Source organism: Solanum lycopersicum, chromosome 10 (genome assembly GCF_036512215.1).
Source record: "Solanum lycopersicum chromosome 10, SLM_r2.1".
Taxonomy (NCBI): Eukaryota; Viridiplantae; Streptophyta; class Magnoliopsida; order Solanales; family Solanaceae; genus Solanum; species Solanum lycopersicum.
The window spans coordinates 48,279,658-48,296,998 of record NC_090809.1 but is presented as its reverse complement, the minus strand read 5'-3'; the positions used below and the strand labels follow the sequence as shown (position 1 = coordinate 48,296,998).

General features: G+C 32.1%; 3 protein-coding genes across 4 annotated transcripts; 1 reads left to right on the top strand and 2 right to left on the bottom strand.

Moving 5' to 3' along the window:
- Positions 1-212: 212 nt before the first annotated feature.
- LOC101250348 (uncharacterized) lies at positions 213-3,525 on the bottom strand. Its single transcript, XM_004248699.5, has 4 exons — positions 3,208-3,525; positions 2,437-2,776; positions 764-871; positions 213-665 (listed from the first exon to the last, which is right to left on the bottom strand). Exons 2-4 carry the CDS (start codon positions 2,734-2,736, stop codon positions 357-359), a joined length of 717 nt encoding a protein of 238 aa, XP_004248747.1. The 5' UTR covers positions 2,737-2,776; positions 3,208-3,525; the 3' UTR covers positions 213-356.
- Positions 3,526-12,831: 9,306 nt separating this feature from the next.
- LOC101250638 (uncharacterized) lies at positions 12,832-14,404 on the top strand. Of its 2 annotated transcripts, none has more exons than XM_004248700.5 (2): positions 12,832-12,974; positions 13,873-14,404. In XM_004248700.5, exon 2 carries the CDS (start codon positions 13,891-13,893, stop codon positions 14,266-14,268), a length of 378 nt encoding a protein of 125 aa, XP_004248748.1. In that variant the 5' UTR covers positions 12,832-12,974; positions 13,873-13,890; the 3' UTR covers positions 14,269-14,404. The 2 variants fall into 2 exon arrangements, with proteins under 2 accessions (XP_004248748.1, XP_025883545.1); XM_026027760.2 differs by having other exon boundaries at positions 12,867-13,245.
- Positions 14,405-15,183: 779 nt separating this feature from the next.
- Positions 15,184-17,021, bottom strand: LOC101251133 (uncharacterized). The gene has a single exon (XM_004248702.5). The coding sequence runs from the start codon at positions 16,231-16,233 to the stop codon at positions 15,352-15,354; it is 882 nt and encodes a 293-aa protein (XP_004248750.1). The 5' UTR covers positions 16,234-17,021; the 3' UTR covers positions 15,184-15,351.
- Between the last annotated feature and the right edge of the window lie 320 nt (positions 17,022-17,341).

Below are 17,341 nucleotides of genomic sequence, written 5' to 3'. Positions count from 1 at the left end.
GATTTAGGAAAAGAATATAATGGCTTGTATGTCGATATGTAATCCTTATAATAGGAATGCTATATAGCTTATAACAATTGAATCGACTGAAATGGAAATTCTTTGAGCCATAGAAATCCACGTTCATTTCGATAGAGATAGATCAAACCAAGGAAGCATCAAATGATAAACAATGAGAAACTATAAACAACAAAACATCTTGAGAGAGGATCTTACAAGCAAAAACAGGCTTGATTCTATGTGTAATCACCAAGTTATTCAACAAGAAGGAAATATATATTCTAGTTACGTGGATAAGCACAACAGAGATCTTATGGTCATTACACATTATACAAACAAGAACTCGTTATGTGGTCCTAAAAAAGGTTCTTAAAGGGACTCGTGAGAGAATCACTAACATCTTGAAACAAACCGTAGAGGGAGTATTGTCTGAGGTTTTTAACCTCGTACCACGAGTTCAGCACATCTTCATTCTTATCTGTTCCTGAAAAGGCCAATTGTATGCTCACGTCGCAGTCAATGGATCCGCCATTCCCATTGCACTTATTATTGGGGACTGCACAATCAGTTTTATTGAGGCAAACAAAAGAATCTCCTTTGCACGAATCACACCCAAATTTCTTCCAAAACAAGTTCTGGAGGGTGCCCTTTTGAAATTCAAGTACCTAAATCAAGTCAGAGGACAAAGTTCAATGATGCCAAAGAAGCTAATTCTTTAATGTTTGCCAACACAATTGAGATTTTCATGCTGCATTAAACTTACCAGAGTGAAGCTTGTAACGGTGTGAGTACTGTCTGCCACAAAAGCAGGCAATGATCGAGCAGCATACTTTCGTCCAGCAAAGGCAACCATATAACCACCAGATTTGCTCTGAGAAGGTTCAACAAAATCATTGAATACGATGCACTCCAAACACTAACTATTACTACAGAAAAGCATATAAAGACCAGCATATTTCAACAGTGATTTAGGAACATGACGACATGGTTAATTAGTCAAATGCTCATAATTTCTTCTTAAATATCGCTGGTTAAGAACAGCTTATGTGCACCTAGACTAATGCGCTGGGGATCGGATCTAGCCCAAAAGCACATGTTGCAGAGGTAAACTTGCAAAGGGTGAACATACCCAATTTTGTGACTCAAGAATTGGCTATCTTGACTGTATTCTATGTCGAACAAAACATTTCATAACCTATGATGCCGTCTATACTCCATTATTCTTATTTTTCTTTTTCATACTTTGATCAATTGAAGCAGTCTTAGACTTAAGAGTGAGCTTCTAAAAACTGTCTTCCTTTGAGAAGCATTCATCATTCTTGTCAACTGTATGTACTTATTTGTATATACTCCGACTTCCCAATGGGAAGTACGTGCTGATTATTCTTCCATAAGGAGATTGAGAACCTAAAAAGGAGAATTTCAAAGGTCGATAGTTCAAATCTGTACCGTACAGTTGAAGTGAAAGTTGACACTGGCCGCTATGTTAAACAAATTATTTTAAACTTACAATATAGGGGAAAATTCCCTAATACCATGATTGATGTTTAAGCATCTAGTTCGTTCAATTTTCGATGGAAAAAAAGACGTTGGACAAGACAGGTTTGTAGTCAGCAGGATAAAACAAAGGCTTGAATTACTTTTCTTTGTTGTAACATACAAATTCTACCAAACATGTTTGTTAGGCACTTAGGTAAAAGGTGACAAATTGCCATTATATTAAAATGTTGTTTCTTCCTAGACAGTCAAGCAAATTGCATCCAAATGATTAAACATTTTAGTGTGCAGAACAGGCAAACTATCAAAAGAGAAAAGTTCTGTTTGTTTTCGATGTAAGAATATAAAGACCTATAGCTACATGTAACAAACCAAGCAAACGGTACGCATTCAAATTTCTTATTAGATCAATAATCTACTTGGTGTTCCTGACATAGTAGGCAAGAGTTTTACATAGCTCGTGATATACATGCTTAACGAAGAAACCTGCTAATATTAGCGGAGCCAGGATTTTCAATAAAGGGGTTCAAAATCTGAAGAAACAAACACAAAAATAAACCAAAGGGGGTTGAAATCTACTATATATACCTAAAAAATTATTTTAACCATGTATAAATGACATAATTTTCCGTGAGAAGGAGTAACCTCCTAACTAAAACGTGGTTCTGTTACTGCAGTGATATAAGCTGTTCGACATTATGCTAAGCCATAAAAGTCAATAGCAAACACACTACAGCGACAAACACAGTATCATAGAATAATTACATCTATATGCCAAGATTCTTAGCTAATTACGATATGAAAACACTTGTATATACACATTCACAAGAAGACTAGCACGACAGAAAAAAGTAATGAAATACAGAACAAAAAAAAGAACGAAATGAAAATGAAAGCATAGGATGACAAGAAAACAGTATGGGATATAAGAGTACATACAGGATTGAAGTTGCTGTTATTAATTTTAAGGAGTGAAATCTCATCGACTTTAGGCCTAAAAACAGCGAGTTCAGCAGAATTTCCAGTAAGAGAGAGGCGACGATCACACGGAGAGAGCTGTGTTTCATTGAAGAAAAATGATTCCTTTGATGAAAACACAAGGCCAAATGTGAAACCATCCCATCTCTGAACTCGTGTATCTGAACAAGGATCAAAAACAGAATTCGTATCTCCAGCATACACATTGTCCATCATAACCATTGTCGAAACCAAAATTAGCACCACCAAGATGGTTCCCATCCTCACCAAATATTATGATCCCCTTTTTCAAGTATTAGACCTTTGGAACAATTTGAACCAAATCAATCTCATAACAAAGAAACACCAACCATATAGCAACAGAGAACATCAAATATTCAAATTTTGCTACCATCAAATCATCAACAAGTTATGTTTTAGTCATTCAATTAATCAATTACGCCTCGGCTAGAGAAAACCATGTTCAAGTCACCCCAAAATGGGCTCTGCATTCAGATTAAGTCGGAGCTCCAATGTGGACTCCAGACACCGGTGGAAATCAAAAGAAAAATAAATTATGCCTCAATATTCATGATGTTGTTTACATACTCCAACCCTTCTTGGATATCACAATTTTTTTAAAAACAATAATTTAGAAATACAAAATAACAAGTAAATAAATTTATGTTTGATTCTAATTACCGTGAAAGCAAGGAATAAATAAGAATCGAAGTGATTAAAAAAAAAATTTACCTCTTTTAAAAAAAACGGATGTTATGTTCTTCAATCTCTTAGAAATATTTCTTGAAATTGATCATCTTGTTTGTGAATTTGTGATGACCGTTTCTCTACGTAAAGGGGTTACAATAAGCTTTTAAAAATTAATTTAATTAATTTATTTAATTAATAAGGAGAAGTTTACGAAATTGGTTATTGAAAATATTTGATTTGGTTTGATAATTTTTGTGTGTGATGGGTTTTTTGGGATTGCTTTGCGCACGGGAAAGCCGGCAAGGGAGGTGGAGGGGAAAACTATGGGGCAAGTGGAATTGGATCTTTAGTTTTTGTCCTAAAAACGGTTAGGGAAGTGGCGTTTCTAACACGATATTGAGTAATTTCTTTTTTTTACTAAAATATTTAATGTCATGTTGACTAATGAACTCTTGGATCCTTTATTTGTACAAATAGGCACTTTTCTATCAATATATTTATGTTTTGATCTTATCAATAACCATAACATATTTAGTGAAATTTGATATGAGAAGGATATAATGTGTGCGAATTTTGTCACTTTTTGAAGGATAAATAAGTTGTTTCTGAAAGACTCTCATCAACTGCAAAAAAATTTGTTACAAAAAAAAAATGAAGAGAATATACCAAGTAATAAGGAAACGATGTAGAGAGTACCTAAGAGGAGCCAAAAATAACAATAAAATAATATGATAATATAGATTATTGAAAACAATAATAAAGACCAAAAAAAAAAGTAGTAATCCAACAAGTAGAATGACAAACAGTGGCCACCCTAAGCAAGACAACACAATACTATGTATTAGCTTTCTATAATATGTGTCATCCGCACCCTTCTATCTAAGGTCATGCCCCGATAACCTGAAGTTGCATCATATAATCTTTTCTTATTATCTTTCCCCAATATTTCTTCGATTTATCTTTACCTTTGCTCGTACCTGCTATAATCAACTCCTCACTAGTGCGTCTACGCGTCTCCTCTTCATATATCCAAATCATCTTGATTTCGCCAACACTCTGCCCATACAATAATATTGTTCTAACTACCACTTTATAAAACTTATCTTTGAATTTTGGTGGTGCATATGTATCGCACAAGACTCCAAAGGAAATCATCTGCCTCATTTGCGCCACACCAATACAATGTGTGGTGTCATCATCGATGTCACTACACTCCTGAATATAGACCCAAGATACTTGAATATGTCTCTCCTAAGAATTTTTTGTGTGACATGCCTCACTTCCACGCCTATTTTATGCATCACACTATTGAATTCACATCATATACTTTAGGAAAAATTAGTAAATTAGTCACAATTCCTAATTCAATTTGCAAAAATATCTACACTTTAAAATATTTATTCAAAATGTTAATATTTTAAAAATAATGTGTATCAAAATATTATTATTTATCTTTTCTTTTATTTCTCAAAACAGTCCAACATTAAATATATTCACTACCCATTTAGACTTCTTCTAGACTTTAATACCATTAAAATTATTTCCATCTTTAATGTTTTCAATTTTTTTTTCTCTTTTACCATTTTCACCATTATTCTCTCTCATTGTTGAAGAAGAACTAATTAATCAAGTTCATATCAATTTGTTCAGATCTATCGATTAATTCAAGAAATCTCTCAATACATAAAGGTATTTCAAAATCATGATTTATTTTATGAGATTTCATGAGATTTTGTTTTCGAAATAAAAAATTATGTTGAATTTTGAATTGTAATTTTCCGTCATTTTTTCAATTTTCATATGAGTTTGTTAATATACTCATCAAATATTTATGCATTTCAGAATATTAGTATTTGAAAATCTATTTTTATGATTTTATTTTCATATTTAAAATTTAGTAGATTATAATTTGTAGTAATCCACATAAGCATTCATACATATTATATTGTTTGATTTTTTTTGTATATTCATATTTAATAATTTCAAATTTTGCTTATAGGATTATTAATTCACAAATAAACACATGTTCAGATTTGAATTTGGTGAGAAAATTGAAAAAAAGGAACATAGCAGACGTAAAAGAAAGAGAGAGTCAAAGAAGAAGGTTGCGAAATTGTGTTCATATCAGAATAATATTCATATTAATTTTTGTTTGTCAATTATTTTTCTTTTACTCATCATTTATATTTTTATTAAGAACATTGTATTTCTTTTTATTTGTAGTCATTCAAATACGTATATCATATGAATTTGTATTTCTTAAGCATAGATGTATCCAATTGTTTAAAAGTCAGTTTGTATTTTCTTAGAATATTGTATTCTGATTATATCATTTTCATCATGTATGCTATCTCATATGAATTTGTATTTCTTAAACATATGTGTATCCTGTTTTTCAACAGTTAATTTGTAATTTTTTTTAGAATATTGTATCCTGATTATATTATTTTACTATACATGCTATCTGTTTTCCAGAATCTTGTATTCTTATTTCTTTCATAGTCAATTTGTATTTTTTTTAGAATATTATACCTTTCCTCAACAGATTTATTATTTCCACCAAGTATGTTATTTCCCCCCCAAAATCTTAATCATATTCATATATATTGAGATATGTGTGTGTGCGTGCGCGCGCGCGTGTGTGTGTATGGAAATCAAGTAATACAATTTTTATTACCGAAATACAATTTGTAGTTTGAAAGAAAAAAAAATTAATTTTAATTTGAATGGTAAAGTGAGCACATAAAATGTAAAGAATATTGGTATACAATTATAATGAAAACATAACAAAAGAAAGTTGATCTAATAGAATGAAAAATATTTTTTTTTTGAAATTGTAAATGATGAGAATTTTAAGTGATATGTTTCTTTTCTAAAAAATATTATCTTACTTTTTCATCATACTATTTTTTTGTATTTTTTATATTATTATATAATATTCTAAATAAAAACTAGAATAAATAGAAATACATATTGAAATGAATACGAAATATAAAATTTTCGAAGAAATAAATAAATACACATGAAAAAAATATATGAATACAAATATGTTTCTTAATAACTATAGATTCATTTTGCATACCTATTGCAATTAATACAAACTAATAAAAAAAAAGGTTAAGAATTATGGAGAAAAAAAGGAACAAAGTTTGAGTTTTATTTGAAAATGTAACTGATGAGAAAATTAAGTGATTACCTATTTTTTAAATATTCTCTCCCTTGATTTTCTCCTTTTTGTTATTAAATAATTGTATTCTTTAAATAAAAACATAAATAAGATACATAACAAATTAAAATTTTGACATTTTTACTAGATATTGAAAGTGTTGCTAATGAGCCCTCTTAAATATTAAAATATTGACATTTTGAAAAATTTTCCTATACTTTATCTTGGCCCAACTCAAATTAAACCCTATAATTTTGAAGTTTGTCTACATACCTCAAACTTTTCAATAAATTTCATTACGCGTCTCGTCAATTAGTATTATGTCATCCACAAATAACATACACTAAGACACCATATATAAGTCCATCTTTCTTTTTCAATATCTCTCTATCAGTTTCCTCACCAGATGAAAGGCTTTTGTGGTAGATCGCCCTAGAATGCAGTGGCGTAGCCACATAATAGTAAGGGGAAAAAATAGCATATCTACAAGTAAAATGGTATCCGAAATGATTTTGTAACATATTTTGGACACCCTTAACATAACAAGTTGTTATTTCTGGACACACTTTATAAAATTTCTGGCTCCGTTACTCCTAGAATGTGTTGGGATATATATTACTAACCATGTGTTAAGAAATAATATTTATTATAGACTAAACATTTGCTAAAATTCAATAGATCATAAATTTGCTTATGGTGTCTATTTACTTATATAGTAGATGATTTAGTGTGTAGAGTTTTAGCTTATACACAGAGCATTAAATCATCGATTCTTATAAGTATAAAGTTTTTGGTTCGCAATCTAGGATGAAAATTAGACATGCCATCGGGTACGATTGTAGCCCAAGATAATATGTAATTTGTCCTGATTATGGGAACGGTATAGTTCCAACTTCTTGTGCTAGTACATTTTGTATGTATTGAACGGGACCGAGTAAAGATAATTATTTTAGACTGACTGGCAAAAGTATATTCTCTAAACTATTAAATGTACTTATATTCTTAAACTTGATATAACTATTATGATTTGTATATATTAATTATCGTTTTGATTTATTACAAGGTGAGATTCTAAGATGGGTCAATATGTCTGCTAAGTTGGATGATAATAATATGTATTGGTGAAATAATAATTTAGTTGATGAAATCCATGTCTCGTTATAGAGATTGATTGATATACCTTTTTGAGAAACTTATAAGTTTTCATCATGTCAAATCTTGCAAGTTGATTTATGAATCCGACAGATGAAATAAGTTAAGTAGTGCTCTAAAGGAAATTAATCATTAAGTTAAATTCGTTAATAATTTCATTTATTGATTAGTATCTGAAATCTTAACATGGGAAATTACTTAAGTGTTTAATTGGAAATTACGAAATAGAGGAGTGCAATTATAAATTTCTAGTGGAATTATTTGTAATTTATTATTGTAAGAATAATTCAAATTAGTTATTTGGAATTATTTCCATAATAGGAAGCCTCGGTAATTAGTTTTTTGGTTCCTATAGTGCCCATATTTAACTAGAACTCAGAATCCTATTTCTATACAAAAAGGAAGTATAATATGGGTTTTTCTAGTCTTCTAGAAAAACAAGGTTTTCTAGTCCTTTTTGAATTAGGAAGAAATCTTTATATATAGGGATTCTCCTAACCTAGAAAAAAGATGATTAGTTTTCTATTGAATACTTGCTCACCCAAGTATTGAGAGAGTTCAGATGTGATTTGGGATCACTGTAGAAGACCATAGTTATCTTGTCGATTCGCTTGAAAGTCTGTCTATCTTGGGGATTCGATTGAAGGTATTCATTCACGCTTCAAGAGGTAATTCTTGAATTAAATTTTATTATGTTTATGTGTTCTAGCATGATATTTGTTTTAGCGTAAACGGTATTGGTTATCTATTATTCATGTAAGCAGTAAAGATGCTAATATGCTTCCGCTCTGCATATGTATTCTAACAGAATGAACTCAAATTAATCCTCAAAACTAGACACACTTCTCCTCATCCTCTCATCCCCACCACCCTTTTCCATACTTTCAACCACGTTTTCCCATACTTCTATATTGTGGCTTAAAACTTAATACTCATGTAGTTGTTGCAATTTTTGATATCACCCTTATTTTTGTTCAATGGAACCATTGTAATACACATTCATTCCTTTGGCATCTTAGTCGTCCTAAAAATAGCATTGAACAAGCTAGTCACCACTCCAAACCTGTTATATTCGTGCTCTTCCAAAACTACATCGAAATTTCATCAAGTCATGTCGCTTTTCCCTTACTTGTCCTACTAATATCATGATTTACCTCCACCACCTTATTATGCTTACGACACCCAAAATCTTGATGTCTCTTAGAGTACTCCAACTCCCTAACATGATGTCTTTATCCCTTTCTTAGTTCAATAGTTTGTGAAAGTGTGTTTTCCATCTTTGCTTAATGAAGTTCTCCTAGTCAGTGGCGTATTCAGGATATACAAGTTGTGGCTGCTCACTTCCTTTAACATAAAATTGTTAGAAATCACATAGAGTAAGTGTATACTAATTCAAACTCTTTAGTAAGAAAAATAAATGTATACTAACTCAAACTCTTTAATAAAATAAGAAAAAGTTTATTTCAAAAGTGTTCAAAAAAATTATTTTTAATCACGAAACACTAAATATGTGAGACTCTAAAGTTTAAACTTATTTATAAAGTAACAAAAAATAAATAAATAAATAAATAAATAAATAAATATATATATATATAAAAAAAAAAATCTACTCTAAGACTTAAGAGTACTAACCATAGCCCATAAACAATGAAAATCTCAAAACCTAATTCCCTAAAGCTTTTTTTCATTATCCAACTTTAATCAAACATAAAATAATATCACCTTTCTTTTATATTTTAATTTTTTTTTAAAAAAAAGCTTGAAGTTTGTTATCGGGTTAGCTGTTTTCTCTTTGAAACAAGAAGTTGTTTTGTTCAAAGAAAGAATCACAAAAGCGGGCATTGGAAAAGGTTTTAAAGCATAAAAAAAACTGGAAAAAATAAAAATAAATTAGAAAGAAAAATTCATTATTTAGCCTAAACTAATTAAGAATAGAAAAAGTCAAAACATATACAAAATTCGAAGTAAAAGAATTCTTAAATTAAAAAAAAAAGTAAAAAAATGGGTGCAAAAATTCGCTGGTAAAAGTAAAAAAAAAAAATCTAGAAAACCTCAGAAAAAGGATGCAAATTCGTTGGAAAAAAATTGGGCTTGTTGGGATTCGAATCGCTTGATGGCTTTGCGCGCCTAATTGTTCAAAGGAAACCAGCGTGCCCACAACTACATTTATTCAACAGGTGCTTATTTATATCAAATAATCTAGTTTTCATATTTTCTGTATGTATATACAAAAAGATTTCTGAGTCAATAGGTGTCAAGCACCCGAAACTACCTATGTGGGTCCGCCCCTACTCCTAGTTAAGGTGTCTAAGTGAAAATTGATCCAAATTTAGGTGGATACCGGTGAATTCTGCACATCAAAGTTGATCCTAGTTTGTCCAATTTGATATCCGATTATAACACTTTGGAAAGTAGAATTAAATTTAAACTGTTATATTTCGTGAGATTCGATCCAAATTATGATAAGCATGAAATGCAATGAGGTCCAAGCATGTCTAGAGTAAGCAAAAAATTGAGAGACAAAATGGAGAAAAACTCGAAAGCCCATACGCGGACCAAAATAAATCGGAAAAATTATGTATTATAGCAAACTATTAGTTCAAAATAAATGTTATAGCTAAAATTTCATTTAATTCCAATTCACAACAAACTTCTTGACATTCGCCTCTTTCCCCCTCTCTCTGGAATCTCGCTCGCCACTCTCCTCTTTTTCAGTCTGTTGAATGCCTTGAATCGGACCCGCTACAAACAGAAAGGACGGGGGTCTCGCTGCCCGACGGTATACAATGTTGTTGTATTGGGCCCTTAATTTTCTGTTGATTCTGTATGTTGGGCCCAAGCCTTTTAGGGCGTAGCTTAGCACTATATATAGACGCTATGTCAAACCCTATTCTATAATTCTGTTTTTGCCTCTCCATAATAAAACTGCTCCCTCTCTTCCCGTGGACGTAGCCAATTTATTGGTGAACCACGTAAATCTGTTGTTTTATTTTTCGCGTTTTTATATTTTCTCGTATTATCTCAAATTCCGCACAACACAGTCATCTCTCATCGCCTCTCCTACTTTATACATTTGTGTTTGTATAATGCGAGAGACTGTATATACAAATACAAACACATATCTGTCCATCCTATACACTTATAATTATACATATACAAATACAAATCTTTCCCCTGTCTAATTCAATTTTGTCTTTCCCCTGTCTCTTAAACAAAATATACAAATACAATGTATAATTTGTGCTTGTAAGCAAGGAGGAGATTTGATATACAAATACAAATATTTTTACTCGATTCAATTGTATACGAATTCAAATTCTATGCACATATACAAACACAATCGTTGATACATATACATAGTAGTTACATATATGCAATTATCTAACCGATATACATATGAATTCACCTCACTCTGTATCTTCTCTAGCTCGCCTCTCTTCCTTATCTCGCTTGCCAATCTAACCTAACACACATAACATATACATATATAAATTCAATTTTCATAGATACAGACACCCCATTTATATAAATCACTACAATTTATACAAATCAGATGCTCCGAAGCAAACATAATTTGGTTATGAAGCACAAAGATGATTAATTTTAGTAGCTATAGAAGAAGACTAGGCATTCTCCAGTAGGGGCCACAATGGTATGTCTCCAACAATAATTTTATGAAATTCATATCATATCAATTTTTTTTGGTTATTGTAATTTATTTTATATAATCAAAATTAGATATTTAAAAAATTATTCCTTCATCTCGATGCTTTTCAGTATTGATATGATTACATTAATTTTTCAATTTTGTTTTTAAGAAAATATAATGTAAAAGTCCGAAGTAGAAGTTACAGTACGATATCACTTTTGTAGGACTTTAACAAAAATTGTTGGATATTAATTATCCTGATTTTTTTAAATCATATATTAGGGGTGGGTGTTCGGTATTTCAGTTCGGTTTTTTTTTTTGTTGGTTTTTCGGTTTTCAGTTTTTGTAAATTGTGTACCGAATACCAAACAGATATATTTTGGTTTGGTTCGATTTTTGTTAATTTGATTCGATTTTTATTAATTCGGTTCGGTTATTTATTTCAATTTTTTAATGGACCTGAGACGGCGCGGCTGCTGGCTGCTTGATGGCGGACGGCACGGCTGCTGGCTGCTTGATGGCGGACGGTGCGGCTACTGACTGCTTGATGGCAGAGGCGCGGCTGCTGCTGGCCGCTTCTGGCGGACAGCGCGGCTGCTGCTTCTGGCTGCTTCTTGCTGACGGAACTCGGAAGAGGAGAAGAGGAAGAAGAGGAAGAGGAAAGAGCCAAGAAGAAAAGATGCAAGACCAAGAGAAAAAGAAAATTAGTAGAAAGATGAAAGAGAGAGGAATAGGGTCATAGAGTTTCTTTTTTAAAAAAATTATTTAATATTAATAATTATTAATTAATATAATATAAATTATAGTATAATATTTCAGTTTAAAACGAAATATCGAAAACCAAAATAATACGTACCGAAAACCGAATCGAAATACCGAAAAATACAAAAAAGTAAACCGAACACCGAACCGGAAACCGAAATACCGAAACCAAAATTCTGAAAATTTTTGATTCGGTTCGGTGTTTCGGTTTTCCGGTGTTTATGCCCACCCCTATCATAAATAGGTATTTTTGTATGAAAATGTTTAGGATTGGCTAGTCCATAAATATTTTTGTACCATAAATTTTTTAAAATCTCATATTTATATAATGAATTGTTCATATTTTTTGTGAACGTAGGTCAATGACCGAATCACGTTAAATCTTTGGATCTTTTGATAGACTTCTCTTTTTTTCTTCTTATTCATGATCTTTCGAGTTTTGTTTTGCTAGCTTTCGCATGACATATAATCACACAGCATAAATAAGTCAATCAAGATGGAGCTCAAGATTGTTGGAAATTTAAATCATAGAGAAAAGATAATTAATACTTGATAGCTTGCTACTCAAGATTGTTAGAATACCATTGGAGCTTACTAATTATTACACGAGCGTAATTGATTATGAAGTTGAAACTCTAGGTGTTAATATTTCATTATTTTTAAACTTGTTAGATGAAATATATTTTACACATACAATATTTATTTGATATGATTTAATATTTTTTATATATATAAAATTAAAAATCTATCTAACTATTCGGTATAATTATTAATTTATATAAAAATCTATGACTTTATTAAAAGCCTAATGATCAATTTAATTCGATCCGTTAAATCAATTTTTAGAAAAATCATTGACATCCCCAACTAAAAGAAAAAGTCAACTATGTTTTTAGGCAATATTATAAATTTAGGAGATATCAATATTTAACAGCTTATAAGTTAGCTCCAATTTCAGCCATCCATCTCCTTATCCATTTTGTCTAATAATTCACCTCAAACATATCACTCAAATGTTCACTCTTCTATTTTCTCTCTACTTTCCAAAACTTAGATCACTCCACAAGCCATCACAACCAGGTAAAACCAATCTTTTTTAGACTTTGCTTTTGTATTTCTTTCATACTAAATCACTCTTCTTAAAGATATATATTTCTATGTTGTCCGGACTCTCCAAGAATGTTGTGATATTGTTGTTGAATCATCTAAAAATGCATTACTTTTGGAGGATTCGATACAGCTCAATGACATTTTTGGGAGAGTCTTGAGCAACATACAACAAAGCTCTATATAGTGCAAATTGACTTTGTTACTTCATAGAAAAAGGCTTGAATTATAAAGTTGAAAGAAGGTAATTTAGAAGAGTATATCTTGATTTCATGAACTAATATTTTCTTTTAATTCTAGAACTTAAATTATAACATTTGACTTGAAATTCAATTTTTAAGTAAAAACTGAAAATATCATTATCTTTTAGTGTAATATGTAAATTCTTTTAGCCTTCAATCTCACTTTTACCATCCACTTCATATGTAGTTTAAAATAGTAGTGGTCAAGTCAGAATTTTCAGAAGGAGAATTCAAATATAAAGAATTGAATACATTGAGAATCTAACATGTACTGTATATAAATAGTAAATGTAGTTTTGATTAGGCATAATACATGAATGTGTCATTTAATTTGGTGTCAACTGACATCTATGTCTCTAACTTTGAGTGTGCACTTAAGCTTGTATTTAACTAAACAAGTATACTCATTCGTCCTAAGTGGCAAGTTTGGTCCTATATGATGTCTTACGTGTATTATGCCACGTAGGATGTTTGTGCCTACTTGTTCGATTTTTTTACAAGTTTAAGTGTCTACTTAAGCACTTCTGAAGCTGGTTATGCATTTTGATTTTATATCTGTGCAATTTTCTGGCGAATGTGGATTTGAATGAACCTCCTGACTCCGCTGCTGTGTATCCCCTGTTATATAGGTTGGTGGTCAGAAAGCAATGGCAACAGGTTCAGTGACACTCTCTCCAGCAACAGTTACTCTAGCAGCCAGAGTTGGCACAAACAAGTGTTCCCAGAAAAGAACCAAAGTGAAGTACATTAGTGGCTTGAATTCATTTGAAGGGCTTAAGGCACATAACAATGTTGCCTCATTAGGCCACCCTTTGAGTACTGAACAGTCATTTGCAAACATTGTTAGTTCCTTGAGAACAACATCATCATCATCACAAGGCAAAGGCGGAGCTTTGTCTTCTACTTGCAATGCCGCTGTTGAGATTTTCAAGATTGCTTCTATTATTCCAGCTCTGGTTCTTGTTGGAGTAGCTGTTGGTTTTGTACTCCTTCGAATCGAAGCTGCTGTTGAGGAAGCTGATTGAACAGTCGGTTCGCTATTGTTTTCTTTTCTCTTCACCAAGATTTACTTTCTCTGCATTAATGTAGAGTTTCTTTGTTTTGGTTATGTATATTGAACTCATAAGCATTGAAAAAAAATTGAGTTTTCACATGTTAAAATCTGTGTCCTGTTTCCTCTCTTGACAACATCATACTCTATGGGGCCTTAGTGTATCGAATTTTAATTGAGATGATATGTGTGATCCTTAGGAGAGGGAGGAAAAGGAAATTGCGGAAACTTGAACGTAGCATAACAATTAACATCATTTGCTTGGGTTGATTTATTGCCAAAAGCTTAACTTTTATGTAGTTAGAAGGCCTATGATGATACATTCTTGATCTGTCTCATACTTGGAGTTGTCATCCGAGGCTAAGGCCAAATAAAGAAAGTCTATTCGAGTTTAGAAGGAATTCATTAATTCGATTGATGGCTTCTGAGTATTGCCAACATAGTGAAAAATGGAGGCTCTACTAACTTGAAACTAAAACAGATTATAGACAGAATTGTCAAGTTGAAATATCTTCCACTACAGAGAGGGAAGCCAAGTGGCTGACTTTCTCGCAAACTGACTTCCACGTCTATGCACACTAGCACGTTCCACTCCTTCATCCAGCTACAAAGACAAGCTAAGGGATTGGTTCAACTCGACAAGAGGCAAATGCCTAAACATTAGAACTAAAGCTGATAATGCAAACTTCTTCATCAGCTAATTTGTCCATAGAGAAATGTTTTTGTGCTTTCTGGTTTTTTTGGTGATAGTATATGACCTCCTATTTTGGCTTGACAGTGTTGTATTGAGGTTAGCCTCAGTCCGCTCTGCCTCTTTTTACTGAATACAACACGACCCCGACTTTAAATTTAGTAATTGAATTTAAAAAGAAAAAAGAAAACACGAAACTAATTTTAACTTTCGTTCAATTGATAAGTACGGCTAGACAGTCTAGTGACTGCAATACACGGGACTAGTACCACGAAGACACCCCATAACTCGTCCTCCCCACACATCGATTGAAGTTCATTTATGTTTGCAATTTGATGCCTAATGTACATTTCTTTATTTACTAGTTTACTTCAAGCAATTAATTGTTACAGGGTTGTCTCTGCCTCTATTCTGAAGCTGTTCATACTTAGACAATAGAGTCCTATCTGCTCGATTTTTGGCGAACATAAGGGAAATACCAGACACAAGAATCAAGATAGCTGCAATTACCCAGCTAAACTGCAAGTTCGCCATAGCTCGTGCTCTTGTATCAGCTTCATCCGTTTGACACATGATCGCTCCATGCACAGAGCTGTTTTCAGGACCTTCACTTGATTGCATAACACATCCTTGTGGAACAAAGTGAGGAAACCATAGACTAAATCCCATGTTCATAAACCAAACACCTTGGAAAATGACTGAAATTGAAAGAACAAGTGCTGCGGGGAAACAAGAAGGGAAGCAAGTGACAACAACAGCCGAGATAAGGGCAATACACACCACAAGCTGCAATAGCCAGTGGTAATGACCTTCAAGTCCTACATGATCAGTTGAATGATAATGAAGCAAGAAAAGCTCCTGACCAAAAATAGACATAGCAAGTATGCCTAAAATCCCATGTAGGATCTCATGTAAGTTGCTTATCTCAGCAAGAAGAGTAAAACCCGCGAATACAGTCAAGTGAAGGAACATAGTAGCATGTTCAATGTTATGAAGCTTCAATGATAAGTGAAGAGAAGGTAAGTCTATGAACTGGATAACTATGCAAAATAAGGAGAACGACAAGACAAGAATGAGATCGATGTGTTGTAGAGTAGGAAAGGGAGTAGCCTTAAAAGGGTACCAAAACCTTGATTTGAATTTTGTAGTTCCATTATGATAGTTAGCTCTAATAGTACTAATTGTATGCCAAAAACCAAGGAGGGCTAAGGCCAAGCCAGGTACTAGATGTCCAAGAAATGTCCCCATTTAAGGCTAATATTCAGAACTACACAAGAGTAATGGTTAAATACAGACGCGAATAAGAGAAAATTACTAGTGTTGTCAATCTGGTGCATTATACATGTGTTTCCACCATCAAAAGGCCAGAGGATCAATAGTGTATTCCATTAATAAACAACCTTTAGGATGACTAAGAGTTAAAGGACACAAATAATCAAGGTGGCGTGGCGACATGAGAAATGAAACTTTCAACAACTATTAACAGAAAGAAAAAGAGTCATCCAGGTTCACTAACTACTAATTAAGCTCTTGCTATGTGCCAGGTTTAGTGAAGGGTTAGACCATATTGAATGTACTATACACAGTCTTATTTTGCATTTCTACATAAGGTTATCGTTTGCATAATTTGCTCATGTGACCTCTTGATCACAAAACAATAACTTTTACCGTTATGTTAAGGAATTATTAAGAGAAAAAGGACAAAAGATATTTGTAATGAATCTCATTTTTTTGAGTGTTGTGTGCATGGAAGTAAGCCTTTAGTAACAAAAAAGCAATATTTTTTGGAAATGATATATACTACCATTAACCTATAGTGGACAATGATATATATCTCCATTATAATGTATTGGCAAATATGGTATTTCCACTTGTTGCAAACATTGACTGCTGATTGTAAATTCTACGTTTATTAAACATGAAATGTGAATAATAGAAGTTGTAAACAAGGGTTAAAAGACAAGCGAATTAAGATTGATCAGGATTGCGATTTTTTGTAAAAAAAATTAAAGTACCAAAGTAGAGATCGAATACAAGAATGTAAACTTATTGCTAGTCTTCACTTGTAATATAGCTAAAAGTTAATTTAAGGATATACTATTAACTAAGACTTTATTCGAATGGACTCCACGTGTGTTTTCTTTTTTATAGTCAATTTCGTACAACCAAGTAAAAAAGAAGATAAAAAGAAGAATGAATCATCATCCACATTATCTAGCATTCGCAGATGCCTAGGGGAAACGGAAAGCTTCTCATTGCTTTTACGGCTTTTTATTAAGAGTTACGTGTTTTTATAAGATTTTAGGATAACTTATTATGTCATGTGGCATATTTAAGGTATATTTAAATTTATTCA